Raw genomic sequence first — 22,363 nt, forward strand, 5'->3', positions numbered from 1 at the left:
GTAGAAAAAGCAATTTATATTACAGATCAGTAATAACAAGGTAATAGTGGGGTAATAATTAAGTAATACCATGTAATTATTATCCTTGTTCTCTGATGTTACAAAAAAGCTCAAGAGGAAAAAATGGTTATGAGAAAATCCACCACGTCATGGAAAATGACAAAAAAAAAATGAAAAAGTGTCTAGTATAGCAAGATACAAGTATAGCAAAGTGTCTTGTATACCATTATTCCGACTGGTATTATTTTTACACACTATCTAATGGACTTACTTTGCCTGTCTTGTTTGGCCTACCTGTTAATATGGTTACCACATGATTTGACTATACGAACATTTAAAATCAGACGATGGATTTAATTGTAGATTTTTCATGCTAGAATTACACATCTACTATCCTAAAAAACTCTAGTTGGTCCATCTGCTTTCAGAACACAAGAATATGATTGGTGTGTTTCAGGTTGCTTGTTACAAATGACAAGTTTCACACCTGTCCAAACAAACTGCGCTAACCAGAAAAACTTTGGCGGCTGTGCCTCAAATCTGGAGAGATAGCTTTACTTGTTCCTAAAGTAATGCTAAATGCTAATGCTTAATACTGCTAACCAGCTGCCTCTCAATGAACACCTTCCCACAGGTTCCGGTCCAGCCGTGTTCACTTAGAGAAGCATATCTGACCAGAGTCAGCAGACTGCTAGCTCCATGGCGCTAATAGGGATGTAATGCACATTCAGTGCTATTGGCTGCTATAAAAGGCAACCAATATCCACAATAGGTCCATCCCAAACTGCCTATTTTTACAGGGAACACATAACTATGCTGATGCAAATAACATTTCATTAGCCGTTTCATGAGAACTTTAAGCAACTGAAGAAATAGATCTGTGTTATTGCACACAACAGCAAGGTACAACAGGGACACAGGTACTGGGAGCTTTTTAGCTGGTATGTCTTTAAGTGCTCAGCTATGTGCTGTCATGTTTTTCTCTTCAGATGGTAGTGGTACAGTTCACCGTCCCCAGCCGTTACCTCCATCCACCATGCACCAGAATGGTCTGTCCAGCACAGACAGCAGCTCTGCCTACGGTATCACCTCTAACCGCCACGGCTTCTCCAGCTACTCCGACACCTTTATGAGCTCTTCAGCACCAAGTAACCATGTCAACCCTGTCAGTAACGGACTCTCCCCACAGGTAAACCTGCTAGACTACTGTAACATTTATGTCTGAGGATCAAGTAAAGTAGAAAGAATTAACTTCTGTATCGCAGTTAGCTGGAAAGGATGATCCATATCAGTTTATTTGTGTGTTCAGTGTATAGACACCAAAAGGAGAAATACATCTTCCCTCTTGCTATGTGGTTGTTGGCTGATTTTATCACTGTCCTGTGTCTGTCGAAATTCATGTTGGAGTCCATAATTACACCAAGATTTGTGGATTGATTTGTAGATTTTAGTGTCATGGATTCAAGGTGAGCACTGACTTTTAATGTGTCATGTTGGGGTCCAAAATTAATTATTTCAGTGTTATCTGTGTGCAGTTATTAGACAATTCTGCCACATCCACTCACTGATTTGTTTGATGCACTTATTCAGCAATCGTAAGGAACTGTAGTCTTGTGGTGACACTGTTATGTAGAGTTGTGTGTCATCAGCATGAGTGTGGTAGGAGATGTTTTAATATTCCATAATCTGAGCAAGGGGGAACATATAGATCCTGAATAGAAGAGGCCTGAGAAAAGACCCTTGAGGAACTCCACAAGTGATCTTTATTCAATCAGATTGAGGATTACCAATTAACACAAAGTATTCCCTATATTGCAAGTATGATTTGAACTGTGTAAGTGCAGTGCCAGTAAGTCCCACCTACTTTTCTCACTTGCCTTGCCTTGCCTTATAAACTGTCAACCAGTTTCAGTGTAAGACATGTCACTCTGCTACCCCTTCCCACTGGCCAAAAAAACAACTTACACCCGCTAACATCTGGCTTTTGAGTGCAATGTGAACATACATTCATGTAAATCGGGATTTACTAAATAGTCAATTAACCTTGCAGTAGTAATGGGTTTTATCGCCTCCAGCTTAGCTTCGGATATGGTATGGACACAACACTCAGGTGAACACACTAATTTTACTCTCCTTTTTAGGTGCGATGCCATGAGGTGTGTTGAAGTTAGGCTGTTGACTTGTTAATATCTTTCCAACCGTCTCTGTCAAGTAGTGCTTGAACATTGTTCAGTCTGCGCTGAGTTTTAAATAGAGACTGAAGTTAAAGATAATAAATAGGTAACCATTGTTTGTGGCTTCTGTGTGGTCTGAGCCTAATCAGCTGCGTATACATGCTAATGTTAGTGTAAAAATAATATACTTGATTCTACTGATTATAAACTCTATTCTCTATAGTTGTCAGGATCCATAGAGTAATCCACGGTGATGCACCAGACTAGATAAAACAGAATTATCCTTTAAGTCAAGCCGCTTTTTAACTACTGTACTTGCATGGTACATTTGCAACATGTAATGCTGTCACCCTGCTCCCTCCTCTCGTTCCAAAGTACATAAGGAAATGTAAGCTTTTTGTGCAACCTTATTGAACATTAGTCATATTTCTCCCTCAATGATGTTAAGGCTTGCTTGATTTACTGTCTATGTTTGTAGGACCAGATTAATAGTATTATTAGTGTTTGATCTAACTGGCTTTTTGTCAGTAAGTGCTATAAGTGTGTAACTGCACATGCCCCTTTGCCAATGGGTGAATGAGAACAATAACATTTTACACACAACTTATTTCCATTCCTATGCCTGTGCATTTAATTACATTGTTGGACCCCATGGCTCCTAATGGATTCTGGCTTGGGCTTTCAACCAGAAAGATGTTCAGTTGGAGAACAAATTCTTTTAAGGCATCTTGGGAAAAGGCAGGAAAGAAATAATCTCACTAACTAATAATCATTAATTTCAGACAACCTCTCTCCTCATTCTGTAATTTACAGATGTTGCTGCCAATGCAGGCCGTTCTAATGAATTGTAGCTGATATGCAAGTATCATATCCTGTAGTCTGTCACTCTGTGTGTGCCATTTAGTGATGTGTGAATGTATATATTCTCTCTGAACAAAGGCTCTTAGTCCAGTGATAAACCTGATCCCTGTAGTCAAATTTGTTTTGATTTTCAGTGGACCAAAAAAACCTGGATAGAGCTATTTGAAGAAAATTATTGCAAATGCCTTCCTTTTATTTATATTGTAAGCTACTTGTTATTCAATTTCCATGGGTATCTACTGGATCAGCTCACTGATTTTAAATTCAGGTTGTGGTGGAATGGTAATCAGGAGGGTTGGGCTGGGACCACATTGGGCTGATAACTGTTGGTTAAATAATAGTACTGAACCTTGCTGCTGCTGGTGAGTAATGTTCACCGCAGTAAGTCATGATTGGGTACACTATTTTAGTCTGCCTGAGTGGAGTTAAAACAAGACTAGGTCAAAAGCTAATATATGGCTGGACTGTGTCTGGTCAAAGTGCAAAAATGAGGTCAATTCGTTGCTGGGGTCAGTGGTAGAGTTTATGGTTTGAATTTCTGATCTGATTAAGATATTAAATGCTCACATGCAATTTTGTTGTGGCCCCAGTAATATTTGTTGATAATGTGCACTGAAGTAGCAGATCACTTGACATTATTTTGCTGTTTTAGTGAAAAAAAGGCTACAACGCAGACATGTTGAAGCTTGTAGACAAGTGAGAGGTTTGTTAACAAAATGCGGTGCCGTTGTAACATTAAACTAAAACATAGTCAGTCAAATGATCCATTTCACTTACCTTGAAACCAGGTAGTGAAATTGGTCCGGTTGATGTAATCCGTTGTCAGCAGCAGGGAATTTGGTGAAACCCCTGTAAACACTGACTGAGGATCTAAGAGAAAAGCCCCTTAGTGATGTGTAACCATTCACACGGATTCATTTTGAAAGGGCTATGGCCAATGGGGAAATTGTAAGACTAGACTGTCTGGACCAAACTCACTCACTCACTCACTCACTCACTCACTCACTCAGAATTGCGTTTGAAAGGCTGGCCCATGACAGTTATTCAGTCCTGCTATTTTCAACTGAGGAATATAGCAAAAATATGGCCCCTGTTATCTTTCCAGCAGCTGAGCAGTTGATCACAGTCCTAGAACTAATTGATCATAATCAGGCTTGCTCCACAATACCACTCTGAGCTGCTTATTTAATGTGAACACATGAGCTCTCTTACTGTAGATCTTCTGGCTCAGACCCTCTAGCTGTTCTGAGGGTTAAATCACAAGTTGGCAAAATCAGCATATGGTTTTGTTGTCCCAGCTGCTGGAATACATTGCCAGATTATATTACATTTGGTCCATCTTCCACATTGTTTAAGGACAGACTGAAACGTTCCTGTTGTCATGTGCATTTAATTAATTTTCCTTCATTGTTTTAAAAGTTTATCAGATTTTTCCAGTTGTTTGTTTCTATGTTGTCTATACACGTGTTCTGAATGAATGAATGAATGACTTTATTTCAAACCAAAAATGAAAACAACATAATAAAAACAAACAAAACAAAAGTAACAGTGTCTGAAAAGGAGTGGGTAGAAGTAAAACTGCCCACCCCTTTCTCACTGTTCTTCTCTTAACTCATATATTATTTCAACAAATTCTCAAATGTATTTACAACAAATATACAACGACTATCCCCAGTTTATTAACCACCCAATCAAATAAATAAATAACAATCTCAGTTTATTTACAATTCAAATACCAACCCCTAACACAATCTTTCTTCTTCCATATACCTGCCAAAAATGTGTACAGTTTTTTGATTGATTTATATTTGTGCTTTGTTTCCACTCATCACCCGACCCATTCCACAAGTCCACCCCATACACTGAAATGCACAGACTCTTCTTAGTTATACGAACACATTGTTGTTGTTTTTTTGTAGTTTTAAATTTGAACAGATCTATACATTTCAATGCATGTGACTAAAAACAGTGTGTTCGTCTGTTCCCTATATGCCCGATTTTGTACTATCCTGACTGCTCTCTTTTGAAGTATGTGTAATGGTTGCTTTTGTAAGTGTTGCCCCAAACTTCCACACAGTAATTCAGATATGGTAATTCAAGTGAAGAATGCAAAACGCATATTGATTTATGGTCCAGCATGTGTTTTGTTTTCCCCAGAACTGCAATGCTCTTTGCCAGCTTTGTTCTAATCATTCATTAACATTATGAATAAAGATCTGTACTTGTGCATCCATATCCCGATTTCCAAACAACATACATTTAGTTTTGTTCAAATTTAATGATGATTTTTTTATGCTAAACCATTGTTTTAATTTACTAATTTCTGTTGTTACCTTCTCCAAAAGCTTCTGCAGATTTTCCCCAGAACAAAGAACATTGGTGTCATCTGTGAATAAAACAAATTTAAATTTTCTGGACACCATTCATATATGATTTATGTTGTTGAAGGTTCTCAGTCATCTTTATGCTGTATTGTAGGCAACTGGACGTGTTTCAGTTTCTTGAAGACGTTTCACCTCTGATACAAGAGGTCTCTGCAGTTCTAAGTAACTGAAGGGGAGTTGCAGGCTTTTAAACTCTGTGTGGGAGTGTCCTTACAGAGTCATTAAGGACACGTGTGAGCTCTGAGTTTCAGAGTTGTTAGGGCCACTTGTGGGTCGTTGACCCAACCAGCCTTCATGTGGGTTGTTAGAGCTAGGTGAGCCCAGGTGTGAATGGTTGTTAAGCTGTCTGGGAGGGAACTCAGTACTGTATTGTAGGTGGGTGGTAATGCTTTAGGCCACCTCCTCCGTTCAAAGACGGTCGTTCCAGTTTGACATAGATGGATTCTTTTACTCCTCAATGTAAACATATTGGCTAGAGAAGACAGATGGTATGAAAGAGGAGTAAAAGAATTCAGAACTTAGAATTACCATGACCTGGATGACAGAACCTTCATCAATATGTTGCTTACTGTTTTGGGAGGAATGCCCTTCAACTGGTATGAGGGTATGAAAGAACATCCAGAATGCTGGCTGATTAAAGGAACCACCTGCTTTTCTACTTGAGATGCAGGCAACACAGGATAATTCCTAAAAACGTATGCCTGGGTTCCAGCGTGAAAATACACAGGGCCACAAAGATCCTTTAGAGGGCTCAAAATCAGCTACTCAATGAAAGAGTGCGACAGATTAAAAAGAGTGCGTCGGGCCGCGGGCCGGGTTCGGGCAGATAATTCATGTTGATGTGTCGGGTTACATCGGGTCCGGGCTTTAAAAGCAACAGGCCGGGTCGGGTTGGGTTGTAATTTTCAGGCCCGTTGAGAACTCTAGTACTCACTACTAAGACTAAGACACTAAGACTGACCAGACATTTGAGGAACTAACATCACTGCTACCAAGCAGAATCCTGGAAAATGTCTCCAAGTTTGTTGAGAAGGCGCAAGCATCACAACACACTAAAGGTGCGTTCACACCGGACCTTTTATTTTTGTTGCTGTCGCTCGTGTCGCTCCAAAAAAATCGCTCTGTTGCTCAGCTGCAGTCGCTCGTCGGCACAATTCAACAGATCGCTCTGATAACGTCATTCAAGCGATTCCAGTGAATTTCACGTCGCTCGGAGGCGCTCATTTCTTCCCGTTTTCAAAGGTATACGCGGCTGACAACGGCCCAGTTTGACGAGCTGTTGGCGAGAATCGCAGGCAGGATTGCCCGGTTGGACACCAACTACAGGCGCTCCATCCCAGTTGAGGAGCGCCTGGCCATTTGTCTCCGGTGTGTGTGTGTGTGTGTGTGTGTGTCAACGTAAAGCCGGCTTTGCTCTTCCGGACCGGTGGAGTTGTATTACGTTTCCATGGTTTCAGTAGTTGTCATAGTTTCACATAGATTACGCCAGCCAGTCAGCGCTGAGCGACAAGCAACTGATGGCCAGAGACTTGGGGTTTCTCATCTCGAGCGACTGAGCGATTGAGCGTTTTTTCGCTCCGTCGCTCGGACGCTGTCGCTCAGAGCCCCAGCGACATTTCGCCTGATCGATTAACCGCTCAGTCGCTCGTTTGCATTGACTTAATATGTAAACTTGTCGCCAGCGACAAAAATAAAAGGTCCGGTGTGAACGCACCTTAAAGGTAAGGAACGGCAGACACGGAAATTCCAAACATTACAGGCATGTCAAAGCAACTTGCATAGAACAGAAGCTCTCACCTGGAAAAAATAGGGACATCGACAACACATCACATCCGGACATACAATAGAAGTGGGTGAAAAACTTGTCCAACAGAGAGCTTACCCAACTGGAGAAGGATGTCCTTACCAAAATACTTAAGGCACACAGAGGCAGAACATCTACGACATCAGCTGCTCAATGTAATAGTACCCCCCTCCAACCTCACTACTGAGGAAAGGAAGGCCCTGGGATCACTCAAAAGAGACTGGAACATAGCCATCTTGCTGGCAGACAAAGGGAGATGCACTGTAGTGCTAAACACAGTGGACTACCACACCATAGTCACTGATCTGCTTAGTGATACTAACACCTTTGAGACACTGAGGCGAGATCCTACCACTAGCTACAAAAAGAAGGTTATAGAATATCTTCAAAACTGGAAAAGCCATTGACAGCCCATTATATTACCGACTGTACCCCGGGTACGCAATCCCATGTATCTATGGACTCCCGAAGATACACAAGGAAGGAGCACCACTCAGACCCATCATCAGCAGCATCAACTTAGTTACCTATAACATATCCAAGCACTTAGGCAGTATCCTAGCTCCTTTGGTCGGTAACAGTCAATGCCACATCAAAAACTCAGAGGATTTCGCCAACAAGGTGAGAGAAGTAACACTGGACTCAAACAAAACAATGGTTTCTTATGATATCACATCATTTTATACATGCTTTCCCACTCAAGAAGCAGTTAACACGGTGAAGAAACACCTGCTACAGAACAGCACTCTGTCCAGCAGAACCAACTTCACCCTAGACCACACTTGTGCCTAACTTGACCTCTGTCTGATGACCACCTACGGCTGTGCCATAGGCTCACCAGTGTCCCCAATAGTGGCCAACCTCTACATGGAAGAAGTTGAGAGCAGAGCCTTGATTACCTTCACAGGAACTGCTCCTAGCCACTGGTTCAGATATGTGGACAACACCTAGTTCAAAATCAGAACAAGGGAAGTGGAAGTCTCCCATATAAATGCTGTGGACAGTAACATCAAGTTCATGTGGTAAAGTGTCACAGGAGACAGTCTGCCCTTCTTGGACTGTGCAGTACACACTGAAGAAGACAGAAGCCTCAACATTGAAGTGTACATTAAACCTACACACAGATCAGTACTTGCTGTCCGACTCTCATCACCCACTGGAGTACAGGCTGGGGGTCATCAGAACCCTAAACCATCGGGCTGAGACCATGCCCACAAAGATGGAAGAGGAGCACTTAAAACCTGTGGCTACCCAAACTGGACCTTTGTCAAAACCTCTAAAAGAGCCAGAGTAGACAGAGAGGATGAGACGAGAAAATGTAACAACATCGTCATTCCTTAAGTCGTGGGAATATCTGAGAAACTCAGGAAGATCTTCAATAAACATCATATCCCAGTCCACTTAAAACCTACCAACACGCTGTGGCAGAAACTTGTCCATCTTGAGGACAAAACACCCAGGCATACACAGAGTAATGTAGTTTATGCTGTTCAATGCAGCCAGGACTGCACAAAACAACCTCTCCATAAATGAATGGCACAACACAGGAGGGCCAACTCCTCAGGTCAAGACTCTGCTGTCCACTTACATCTGAAGGAGAAAAATCATTCCTTTGAGGACAACAATGTAAACATCTTGGCCAGAGAAGACAGATGGTTTGAAAGAGGAGTAAAGGAATCCATCTATGTCAAACTGGAACAACCGTCTTTGAACAGAGGAGGTGGCCTAAGACATTACTTATCACCCACCTACAATGTAGTACTGAGTTCCCTCCCCAGACAGCTTAACAACCATTCACATTAGGGCTTGGCGATATGGCCAAAACTGTTATCACGATATGTTTTTTTATATTGATCGATGTCGATAATTACCATGATAAACAGTATATTAAACAATAATAATGTTGAATTGACAGTTTTAAGAGTATTTTCCTTAGGACAGAACCCAAAACAAACCAGAAGGTTAATTATGGTTTATAAATTAAAACTATTTATTGTCAGAATGAATAGGCGGCAAATATTCAACAGAACCAACCAACCAAATGGCTTTATGTTAAACACTGAATAAATAAAATGATGAATATGTACAACAAATTGCTTGTTTCAAACATGTCTCAAACATTTAAGAGGTAGTATACTGAACCGAACATTGATTAAAGAAAATAAAATAAAAAGGTAAAGTTGAGGATGACGTATTCTTTGAATATTGCACATTTTTGAGCTTGCAGGTAGTTATTCAGTTCAGCTTTAATGCCTCCTGTTCTGTAAGACCTGATGTGGTTCGGACGTGCGACCAGACCACAGATCAGCGGTGACATCTCTGAGCTGCTCCAACTTTACCCTACACTCTGCGTAGAGCTGATTTTTCAACCGTGCTTATAGGCATCATATGCTAAGCGATACAGTACGTAATTGCGCTGGTTATGTCTTTGTGTCGCTTCGGTTTCTGCTCATATGGGGTAATGGCTGAAAAAGCAGCGGCAACTGTTGGTTGTCGAACTGAAGTCTGACTAGAAGCATGATAGCGTTAACTCATACTTTCGGAGTACTGTTTGGGACGGTACCTTTCGAGATGATTGAAGAGGTTGGTGGTGTTTCCAGTTCTGCTGAGGACTGGTCGCCGACACATTTTGCACCTAATGGTGGTCTGTCCTTTGTCAGACTTCAGGTAGCCGAACTATTTCCAAATAACCGAAGTGGTATGACCTTTCTTTGGTGCAATTTCTTCGTCTTTGTCAGTTTCCTCGCACTCGGTTTTGCTAGACACACAGGTGGTCACCGTCATTCTGAGTAGTTGTGAGTGGGAGGGGCTGGAAACATGTTTCTCTGCTGTGCGATTGGCTGTTGATGTAGTTTTTTCTAGGTAAAGGAAAACGGACTCAAAAATAACTGCATCGAAAATAAACGTCTAATTTATCATCGTTATCGTGGAGAATTTTATCATGAAAATGATCGTGATCATTTTATCGCCCAGCCCTGATTCACACCTGGGCTCACCTAGCCCTAGCAACCCACATGAAGGCCAGTTAAGTCAACGACCCACAAGTGGCCCTAACGACTCTGAAACTCACACGTGTCCTTAACACGTGTCCTTAACAACTCTGTAAGGACACTCCCACACAGAGTTTAAAAGCCTGCAACTCCCCTCCACTTAGTTAGAACTGAAGAAGCCTCTTGGATGAGAGGTGAAACATATTCAAGAATCTGTCCACTTGCCTACGATACAGCACTTAGAATATATCATTTATGTACAAAATAAACGATGTTGGACCTAATACCGACCCCTGTGGGACACCAACAGTTTTGTCTAGGCATGTTGACATGTAATCACCCATTTGCACAAACTGCTGCCTGTTTCCCATATAGCTTTTCACCCAATCCAACACAACCCCTCTTATACCATATCGTTCCATTCCGTTTATGGTAGTATGGCATGGTATGGTAGTAGCTCTATTGACTAACATCATATTGATTGTTAGTCAATACACAGTACACAGCCAGTAGATGCCTCATTCTTACATATCTTTACTATGTCTATGATTTCTTTTGTTTTTACAGCATTGTGATTGACTGAGCTTGGATTACTTGCTATGTAGTACATATGTACTGTATCTGTAGTCCTCTCCCCCCTTATCGCAATGCAGTTTTCTGTGGACAAACAGTATCAACATGTCAGTTTATTCTGTGATGTTAACGCTGCTTGTCTCATTCAGTAAGAGTCCGCTGCAGAAATTCTGTGTCAATGTGTTTGTGTGTCCACTAACGGGGGAGGGATTCCCTGTCTTATCCCATCTTGGTCTAACAATAACCATTCCAAATGAGACTTTGTGTGCTAAGGAGGGATTGTTCTCTTTGCTAGAATAGACTGAGACTGGCTCATATCAATACACATCACTGGCTGAAGAAGAAATTTAATGCAATTAGTCACAAACACTGGGTACTGCAGCCCACCCGAGCCTCCTAATAGGCAGAAAACAAGATTGCAATGGTGTTTACAAGAGTTGTAAAATCTAATTCAACACCACATTTGTCTGCAATTACTCTCTTATTCTTCATTTTTTATTGACAGTTGTTTTTATCCCAGACCTAGGTGCTTTGGTCTTCCTTCCTCCTTTTTACATTTTTTTTTTTTTTAGGAGAGGAGAGACGTGAGGATTTGGTGACAAAAAGGAGATTTACTGTTGTACTGGATGTGTAGAATGTTTTTATAGTCATTGTGTTGTGCTTAATGCTACAAAAAGAAACCTGCATTAATATCAAGAGCCATTTACATTTGGGATTACCAGCCATAAGGATTACGGGTAGGTTTACAACATCAGAGATATTTGGGATATTACACCTTTGAGAAAATGATAAATTGTCTACATGTCATTTATGAACAAAAAACACTATCATAATAAATTCTACTTAATGTAATATTTGTTTTAAGTGTTTTCTAAATGCAACCATAATATAGTACTCTATTTTTACTCATTAGGACATTAGGTTGCTTCATAACCTGCATCAAAACTAAACAAACTAGAGACCAACAGACAATTAACCTGATGCACAAAACGGAAAGGCAATGCCAGAAACTGTTTGGAAAAATGTAGGCACCTTAAAAAAATACTTGGCAGGTGATTGGACGAACCATCTGTCTATCACCATCTATCATAACTTCAACCAATCAGATCAACAGTAGGAGAACAGTTGGAGAATGCTAAATCAAACATTAGATTTGAGCACGTAGACTTTAGATCTGAGCGCGTGGACTTTAGATCTGAGCGAGCACAGGACATATTTGAGTGCGAGCGAAATTTTTGTGTGCAAGAAGAAGAAATGTGAGCACAAGCATGTGATTTTTGAGTTCAAGCACACATTTTGAAAGAAAGCAGCTGACATCTCAGTGCAAGCACAAAATGTAAGCATGAGGAGAATAAATCTGGGCACGAGAAGGAGCTGTGTCACCGAAAAGGAATGATATCATGCTCTCAAACTGAAAATCTACACTCTTGAATAAAGAATAGATAATTCTTCCATAAGACTTGGGTTGGCCCAGATGAGCTGTATGGAGCCATTTTATGTCTTGGTTTTTTTTCCCCAGTTGTCATCTTAATTTTTTAAAACAAGTCACCATCTACGTCAGGGGCCAGATACATAAAACTCTTTATAGATTCACAATTAAAACTGTGTGTACACACGCGGACAAAAATATTTATACACATTCCTTACATCAGATTTATAAAGCTGTGCGTATGCCTGATTCTGTTTCATCTTAACCACTGTGGAAACTGGAAGAGCTTCATTTATACTCCAACAAATTACCATAAATGACCGTAGAAACACTCTTAAACATCCATTTGGTACTGATACTTCTGTTCGCAAGGAAGTAGAACTACATCTGATTGTATCTCATCAACAAGGTTCTCCAACAGCATCAGAGCAGCTGTCATTACAGGTGACCATTATGCACAGCTGAGGCTATTTATACCGCTTCTACGTGTACTTGTGGTATTATCTCAGTTATCATTGTTAAGTTCCAGAAGGTCAAATCTATCCACTTTTTTTTCAACAGAAATACAGAGTCAGTGAGAAGCGCAGCCAGTTTCCATTTTTTTGTGCAAGACTTCCTGTCAAGCACTTCTGCCCACTTGCTAGCTATTAGCTAGCTCACTTTTCCTCACCGCTGCCATTTAAAATCAAGCACTTAATTAGTATTTACTGTGCATTGCCTACTAAATGAATGATTAAACATGTTATTACAAGCAGACCGTTCACACTTAAGTATAATGAAGCGTACATCTTTTCTGCTTCACACAACTGTTATCAAAAATGTAAATTGACATTATGTCTGCCACTCAATGATAGATTTCCAAGTATTATTTTAAGGCAAAATAGAGAAAAGCGAGGACCCTGTAAAGGCTATTGTTTGTGGTTCATGTTTGATTTTAAGTACAAAGAATTAAGGTAAAATAACTGTAAAGGTCAAAGATGGACAGATCAATGTCAGCAGCTACTGACGGTAATGCTTTAACAACAGAGGCAACTACAAGTAAAATGAGCCAGGCGGAGGAGGATGATTTGTCCAGCTATTTACATTATCTTATAAAGTTTATCTAAAGCAGTGCTTAACTTTAATAATGGAAAATAAACAAAATAAATGTGATACAGTAGAAAGAAATGTTGCTGAAGTCGTCCACTGCGTTGGCTGCAGTGGTCTGTGTGACCAGGGGAAAGAGGGGTCTGTAAGCAGACCAGTGAGGCAGTTAGCCAGCTGGCTAGTTAGCTACTCCCACAGGCACTTGGGGAGCTACTCACCTCCATAAGCGTTGGAACATATTTACCATTAACCGTCAATTTTCATAGAATATCTCAGAGTTGAAATCTACACAGTTCATTTCTGGTGTAAAATATTCTCTGAAGTGAAGTTAAAGATGAAACAGCATACAAAAATGGTGAATAAAATAGTGTGGTGATTGAATTGTCTGTGGCAGCATGCTATTGGACAGTCCGAGGCAATGCAATGCATATTTGGGGCACTTGAGTATGTGCGTTAAGCTATCAGCTTATACCCCAAAATTATTTTCGCATACAAAAAATTCACCTATTTTGCTGCTGAAACACACTACATATTAAATTTGACAGCACCGTTAGTAACTCATATTGAAACAGACTGTACACCTTTTACTGTAGACTGAAAATAACAACGTAATCACTCCAACTGGCAAACAACATAAACAATGTTTTCCTCTCTCACCTTATACTTCATGTCCACCTCGTCATTTCACCTGCAGCTACAGTATCTGGTCCAAAGCATGTATGAGGTACACACATTGTCACCACATTCTTACTCTATATACCAGTTTATGTGTGTATACATTGTTATCCCGACCCGGTTGTTTAGGAGAATGCTGCAACACTGCAGTGAAACTCCAGAACTGTTTTGTGGACTACGAAACTTTACCTGACATTTCATTGGTAAGAGGGTGAGAAGATAATGACTGAATTTTTATTTTTGGGTGAACTTATCCTTTAGGCATCAAATACAGTAACTGAAATGATAGCACATACTAATTTATATATGTATCAGGCTGCCATACTATGTAGAAAACATAATGTTTATGTCTTTGTTTAAACAACTTTAAATCAGGAAAATCAGGTTTGAAGAGATAATGGTAAAATCTGAATTTTTAAATGGCTTTCAGGTGTATTTATGAGCTTGAGGCTGGACTGCTGTTAGCAAACACTGTTATATGCTAAGATCTATTCACACGTTCACTGTGGAAGAAATCCCATCATTTTAAATCAGAATAGCTGCAGTATATTCATCTGATTGAAATGGTCTTCATTCCTGACATGAAATGCATCTGCAGTGAATGCTGCTGTGTTCTGTATTTATTGTCTTCTCAGTCTGTTCTGAATGGCTCCGAGTCCCAGCTGAAGCTTTTCCATTATGGGTTCACTGCTGTTGACCCTTTCATCATGTTCCCAGGCATTTACATGAGATAACAATGTAGGGAGAATTTCCTAAGATCCCACTTCAAAATTGCAGGAAGACCATATGCTGCACGTCTGACAGGCAATAATTCAATTTGAAACAGCTATATTGCATTTGGAATGTAATTCACACAAGCCATTTCAGCGCCTTCTTCTCTCAAATTGAATGGAAAAGAATTAGAGGCTGACTTTCATGTGGAGATGAGAGTGTGCAGCCAATTCCAAGTCTTATTGACAGAAAGACAAAATGACAGTATGAAATCCTATCCCTGTGATGGCACTGCATGTGTAAATAGAAACCCTTTTCACAGCATTGCTCCCTTCCCCCAACCAACCCTGCAAAAATAAAGCTTTTATTTTTCCACCACACTTTTTGACAAATTCTCATAAATCTATTTTGCTTCAGAGCCCTCTAAGTGGTGAGGAGTTTTTTTCTTCTAAGTTAGACAGTCAGCGATGCTGGACCACTAATCCATTTTTGTCAGGTCAGACAACTTAGTGACCTGCCACTGAAGATGAAACTATTACTTCCCACAGTGACCCCAACACATCAACACATCACACGAGTAAAGAAGAACACATTTCTTCTCTCGCGCTCTCATTTCCTTTTCGGTTTGTTGTGAGAGGAAGATTTAGCCTGCTTTGGAATGGTGGAGCTCTCTGGCTCACTATTTGATGTCGGGGTGAGAGATAGAGAGAGAGAGAGAGAGAGCAAGCAGGCGAGTAAGGATAGAATAGAGTGGGTTTCAGTGTTGGGGATCAGAGCTGCTTTGGTTCTCCAGCTCTGTCTCTTTGATCCATATCCCCAGGCCTGCCTGCCTGCCTCGCTAACTCAGGCCTCTGCTCGTGATTCCTGACAACTGTCGGCCTGAGATAAGGAGGTGGGGAGGGGGATTGTGGGGGGCCTCCTCTACCCCTCACCCCCACCCAGCATACTGCACCACTACCGCATACACTTCCTTTAACATTAACAACCTCAAAATTCAAAAAAATCAATGAGAAGAGGAAATGTGTTGAATTGTATTCAAGAAGCCTGAGCACAGAGGGACCTCCCCCCCACCTCCCTTAAAAAAATACAAATGAAGGCACCCTCATTCCTGCGCCTGTCCTCCTGCAGCAACCAGTTCACAGTGTGTTGACACGGCTGTGTGCACCTGCATGTGAATGAGTGTGGTGCCTGATATTAGTCTCAGCTGCTATTAAAATTTGCAATACTAAGCCCTTTGACTGGGCATGCTGTCAACTGGCACGCTCCCATGTCAACAAATCAAAAAGGATGAGCACATATATTTACATCATTCCCATAATGAGGAATGGAGTGGGGGCAGGGGGTAGATGTTAATTAGAAATTGCCTGAAAAACAGATGCTGCTTCAGTTTGGCAAGAAGCAAAGCAAGGAGCTTTATAGCAAATAAATAAAGAATTAAATAAAGACAAGACCTACTCAAGAAAGCTGCCAGAAAAGCAGAGGAATTTAAATCATACCCACTGATGGAATGTTTGTAGGATATATTTTTCTTTATTTATCACTCAGAGTCTTCTCCTCTCCTCCTCCCTCAGTGGAAACTAAACAGAGCCCAGGGTGCTGTCTGATTGACTGAGTGGGTAGAAAAGTGTTAAGCCCCTCTACTTCCTGTGGTTTGGATGAAATGTAGGCATTGACTGGCTGCAGCGCACCAACAACTACAACGCGAAACTCACATTTGCTGTTTTATTTATGTGATCAGTTCTATAAACACTTGTACCATGACCACAGCAAGTACTTCATACTGATTGGCCAGAGGGTGTGCATTGTTTCCAGATACCTTCACATCTCTGATGTAGTGTACTGTTCAGTGTGGAATACAGCTGGCATGGTGTAGAGCATTAAAATTCAATGAGGGCCAGTTACTAAAATTTCCTCCCAGCAAAGGTCTGAACCTCATAATGTCTAAATTGCATCCAATAGCCTACCCCTATGTCTATCAAATAGAATCAACACTGTATATTTCCTTATTATTTCAGCAATACCTAGTTTTCAATTTTCAAAGTAGGATATTTTTAACATACAACAAATGATGGCACTTGTATGGAAACCAAATAGCTGAATATATAAATATAATAAATGCCTACATTGCAAATAAAGGAAAACAGGACCAAATTTCCTCTCAATAAAATCAATAAAAAATGCCTCTTTTAGAAAAAGTGCAAACCCAGCTTTGAGCAGTCCCTTTTCTCTTCACAGATTTTCTACTTCCCTTCCTTCCTTTCCGTACACAATGAACACAACAATGGCCTAAATTTGAAGTCAAATAAAACAGGCACAATTTGAAGCTAAATTTCAAGTAAAAGAAATAGGACTGAATCTTCTGAATAAAGTTAATTAAAAGTGCCTCTTTAAGAAAAGGTGCAAACAGAGCTTTGAGCAGCCCCCTTTCCCTTTGATTTTTTTCACATTCTTTTGTTCTTCCTTTCCTAGTGAGAGAAATGGGCATGTGACTGCCCTGACAGTAGCTTGAATCTTGGCTTGAATGGCGTAAGTGCCATTCTCATGCACATGTGCAGGTGCACAGTGATTTTGCGCGCTCTCACGTCAGACTTCTGTGCATATATTTCCTGAAAGGATCTGTGTTTGGTCTTGTACTGCCGCTTAACATTCCCGCTTTTGATCAACACGGTTTCACAACATATGAGACACAATGGTTTAGTACTGTCTGCCGGAAGAATGAACATATTGGTCCATCCATTCATTTTTAAAAGTTAAAAATTTTCTGTGTCAACTTTCCTTCTTTTCAAGCAAGCCATGTTTTCCTCCATCCACATTCCCACATATCTCTTCCGGTACACAATCGATTTGACTGGCTCATTTGAGTGACGCTATCGGTAACAATCGCTGTATTAACTGGATTAGCTGCACCCGCAGTTTGAAGTCACGACTGCAGGGAGAAAAAAAAACAGTGTTCCGTGAAGATTATTGCATTTTCTCATTCATTTATTAGAAATTGGTCACAGGTCCAAACTGAACCATCACTTGGTCCGTGCCCAGACCGCGGTCAACCATTTGGTGATGCATGGTGTAGAGCTTTTGCAACCAGCTTCATAAGGCTAAAGAGAAAATCAAAATCAAAAATGCATATTTTTCCTCTTACCTGTAGTGCTATTTATCTATCTAGATTGCTTTGGTGTGAGTAGCTGAGTTTTAGAAATATCAGCCGTAGCGATGCCTGCCCTCTCTCCAACATAATGGATGGATAGCTTGTGGTGCCAAAAAATACATTTGAAAAAGTCAATAGCAGTGTCTCTTTCCAGAAATCATTACCCAGTTACTTAAGATAATCCCAAGACCTTGTTGTAAGCAGTTTCATGTAGGAACTATTTTATGTCTGTATCACTACGCAGAAGGTAGCATGCTTCTCGTAGGGTACATTCCATTTCACATACATAGGGATTTAAACCTTATCTGTATATTTTTTAATTATAACACAGAACTAATAATTGCTGAAAGATTTAAATAATCAATAAAGTTAACTGATCTGCTGCATGTGTAATTGCATACAGCTCTCTTAAAGGAGAAACAATCCTTTCTGCTGCTGGTAGTGCAGGTAATGCAATGTTTTCCTCATTAATGAGGGTTTTCCGTGGTGTTCATGGATATAACTGTGATTATCACTACCATGATAAAAGCAAACATGTCTTTGTTTGCAGTTTGTAATGTAATCAGTAAAGACATTTACACTGTAAAAAGTTTGACCAAGGTTTACATAAAAAAATTACAGCAACAAAGTGACAATTACCATAATTGTAAGAATTATTGAATCATTTAACGACATTTAAACAAAAAAAAGAAATAAAAGCAATTTTCGGATTGGATTTATGAATAATTTGCCAAATGATGACTTATATAGTTCAACAATATTAAGTAAATCCAAATCCATTTCACAAGAAAAGTAATTTAGAATACCTCTGGATGAAATTAATTTATTTTTGCTGAATGTCTGACTGAAATTGATTTTGAATAAGACATAAGACATTTACAGTAGTCTTATTTAACTGCACGTAAATAAATAAAATTCAAGCATTAATGTGTATCACAGGACCTAAAATCTATTCAATAATATTGAATGTCATTTTGTTGCCATAATTTGTGTGTGTCTATTTCATTCAATATCTTACCTATTTGGTGCCAATGTTTAATTAAATTGTGTCAACAGATCACCATGTGCAAGAAGATCAGTAGATAAACATTTGTGTAACTTTGTTAACTTTCTCGAAATGATTATCCAACATTTTTCAAGTGCAATTTGCCAAAATACAACAATAAAGAGAGTCACTCAGTGACTAATTTAAAATGTGCACCTTTACGTTCTAATGCAAGATAGATATTTTACTGGACTGTAAATATGGAGTACAATGAAATATCTTCTACTATAATGCAGTTCAGTACAGCACCACTTTGAACCAGGGATAGACTGGGACTGAGAAACAGCCCTGGACTCTGACTCAACATTTGACCCACAACATTTGGTGCCATTGCAATGCAAGAGCCCGCTGCAGCGGTGTCACAATGCCTTAATCTTAACTCATATTATCAAGGATATTACAATATCAATGATGTTGATTGGGTGTTGTGTTTACAGCACATTATTCTAGTTCAACTGCAATACAACACGTACTTACAATAGAGAGGGAGGACATACCTCAGATTACTTGACCATGGGACATCAGAAAACAGTAACCGGAAAGCAGACAACAAAACATAGTATGACTCATAGTAAATCAGATGATAAATACACTGTATTTATGCAGTTTAAGGAGAATACTAACCTAAAATAAATAATCAAGATTGTCTGTGGCAGTTTGTCAACCTAATATTGGGGGATCAGAAGTTTCTTGAGTAGGTCGCTTTTTTCTGCATCTCTGTCCATGACCAAATCATCTCTGTTGTCATAAGTATGAATGCTTCCAGGTGTTCCTGTGACTGTGTGCTTCTTATTCGGCTTTTGATGTGCTTAAGTAGAGAAACTTCTCTCACAGGCTACCTGTGTCACAGGTGGAGTGAGAAGAAAAATGTATCCTAAGCCATTCACTTCATCACTCTGCTTGACTTCATAACGTTATGCTGCTGCTCGTGCTGCTGCCAAAAAGGTTTGTCAATTTCAGAAATTTTTAGGCGTCACTGGCCAGTGATTTCAGCCTTTTTTCTCTTACCTTCTCGTTACCTTTTTCTTTCGCTTTTTCTGTCTCTTATCTTGAAATGAACTTCCATATCTTTCGCTGCACACGTCACGTGCCTGCTGTTGTGGTCCAGTCCTCCTTCTTCGTTGGTGTTTCGTGTTGGCTAGTGAGAACCAAATGTTTGCATTAGCCAGTCCCTCCAGGATTTCCCAGACTTCTGTTGTGATTGTTGCGGTCTGTATGTTATTCAGTCCAGTTATTGGACTGAATGGCTCAAATTCTGACAGTGAATTTCTCGGGGGTTGTGATGCTCAAAAAAATGTATCCACCATTTTACGCTCTTCTTTCACAATGTTAGCTTATGGGGAAAAGTCTTTTTGGGCCCCAGTGCATCATGTGAAGTTGTAATTACACGGTTTGGCCACTACGAAAGTTGGCTTCAAATCCTGGTGCTCTTCCTGGAGTCTTGTCATTGAGTTTTGTGGGTAAATGTGAGACGTTTGCCAAACACGTTTGAATCTTCAACTACAGAAACAAAGAAGTGAGTTCACTTAAGTCAGTCAATGATGTGAGCAATCAAAGCTATGATTGGTGAAAATAGCAGGACTACGGCGATTGGTCAAATTTGTGGTGACTGGACAAAATTGCAAGGTCGCAAAGTATTCATGGTGATTGGTTGAATCACCATCTTGAAATCCTGGAGGGACTGATTAGCACTGTCAGTTAAATAAAAAAACAAAAAAAAACCCAATACTGGCCGTTCTGTGATTCTCCACAACATCCAGATGGCTAGTCCGCCTCTGCTTTGAACTGTGACCTCAATGACAAATATATAATTCAATGTACATATTCCCATTAATGTCATCAAAAGCTAAACATTATAAACTCGATATTGAATATCTAATAAATTGGCCACTGACTGTGTACAATGTATAACTCTTATTCACTTTGTAGAGAGAATCACAAGCTAACATCACCCCCTGTAGAATCAAGTTGAAGCAAATAATATTTCGGCAGTTTAATTACAACATCCCCACTATAAAATACTGGCAAACCTAATACTCGTTGACTGAAACTGATTCTGTGAGACTCATCCTGGATCTGAAAAGAAAATAATGAAAACAACTTTAAAGCCTCAAATATTACATGTGTACATTTTTTAATGTAAAAAGCATACTAATTCTGATCATCGTTTTTATGTCATTCCATGACCTCTGTGTTGACCACCCTTGAAGAAGGGAAAAGATAGCCAAGTCACCAAATCAGTCTCATAAAAAGGTACTAAACTGTCAGTTGGTGACTCTGATTAATAATTAACTTAAAAACTACAACCAAAATTACCATAACAGCTAGTAATAGTCAAGAAATTTGAGTCCTTGACAGAGCAGAGGTTGGCAACATTCACTCTTGTGAAATATTAAATAGACAGCATAAAGGTTCAAGAGTCTTTTATTTAACACAAGTATGAAAACACACAATCTAACTAACATATACTATTTACAGGTTTGTGTGCGAGTGTGTTTGTGTGTCTGGAAGAACAAAGGCAAAATGGTGGCTAGGGTTCAAAGTGCCATGCTGCCTGGCATGGACAAAGAAAGACTACAAACAAAATGGCTGATAGTAGGGTTGGACTCAGGTCCAAGATGGTGGATCACCACTTGTTTCTTTGATAGCAGAGAACAAAGAAACAATGGTGGTGCTCACACCATGCGTCACTGATATCACATGCGGGTGTGATATGGTCCAGGCTGAAGGAGTGTGTGTGTGTGTGTGTGTGTCTCCAGCAGGCACATGCCCGGGGCTCCCTCATGGTCAGCGTTCGAGTTAGGGTTAGGGTTTCGGTTGAAACAATCTAGATGGATGGATAGCATTACAGGTAGGAGGAGAGGTAAGATGGGTGAAATGTCACTTTAAGTCAAATTTTGTTCTACTGGCCACACTTTATCTCGTTATATATTTACAGACATCTGTTTATCTGTTACATGTGAGCACTGTACAAGTTGAAATTTTCCTCTGGTAATTGCACCAGAGGAAAGGACATACAACCATAAGGATTTCTCCTCCACAGCAAATTACATGGTCATAAACAAAAGAGTCAGTGTAGACTGATGCTTGATAGAATATCAGAGGATCACCAAAATCCTGAAGAATCATGGCCTCCTTATGCCCGTCAATTGAATGTTCATTTCACTTCCATGAGCTGTCTCCAATGTTGTTTCTGAGAAATAGGTAGTACATCTAACTGGCCTTACAACCACATATCACATGTAACCACATCAGCCCAGGACCTCCACATCCGGCTTCTTCACCTGCAACGTTGTATGAGACGTTGCAGGTGGACTGGCCGCCCAGACAACTGATGCAACATTTGGTTTGGAAAACTGTCAGAAAGTGACAGGAGGAAGCTTATCTGCATCCTCACCAGGGTCTTGACCCGACCCCATTTATTTGTTGAAACCTCACTTTCAATGGTGTCTGTCACTTTGGAGAAGTGTTCTCTCCACTGATGTA

At 40.0% G+C, this 22,363-nt stretch overlaps 1 protein-coding gene across 4 annotated transcripts in view; it reads left to right on the forward strand.

The window, feature by feature from the left end:
* Nucleotides 1-22,363, forward strand: part of LOC311265254 (paired box protein Pax-7-like) — an 88,698-nt gene that overhangs the window by 40,074 nt on the left and 26,261 nt on the right. For all 4 annotated transcript variants that reach the window (XM_084366725.1, XM_084366727.1, XM_084366726.1 and 1 more), the window contains exon 7: nucleotides 990-1,189. In XM_084366725.1, the coding sequence (XP_084222851.1) occupies nucleotides 990-1,189 (200 nt within the window). The remainder of the gene's footprint in view (nucleotides 1-989; nucleotides 1,190-22,363) is intronic.

Source organism: Pagrus pagrus, assembly GCF_965226575.1.
Source record: "Pagrus pagrus genome assembly, chromosome: 11".
NCBI lineage: Eukaryota > Metazoa > Chordata > Actinopteri > Spariformes > Sparidae > Pagrus > Pagrus pagrus.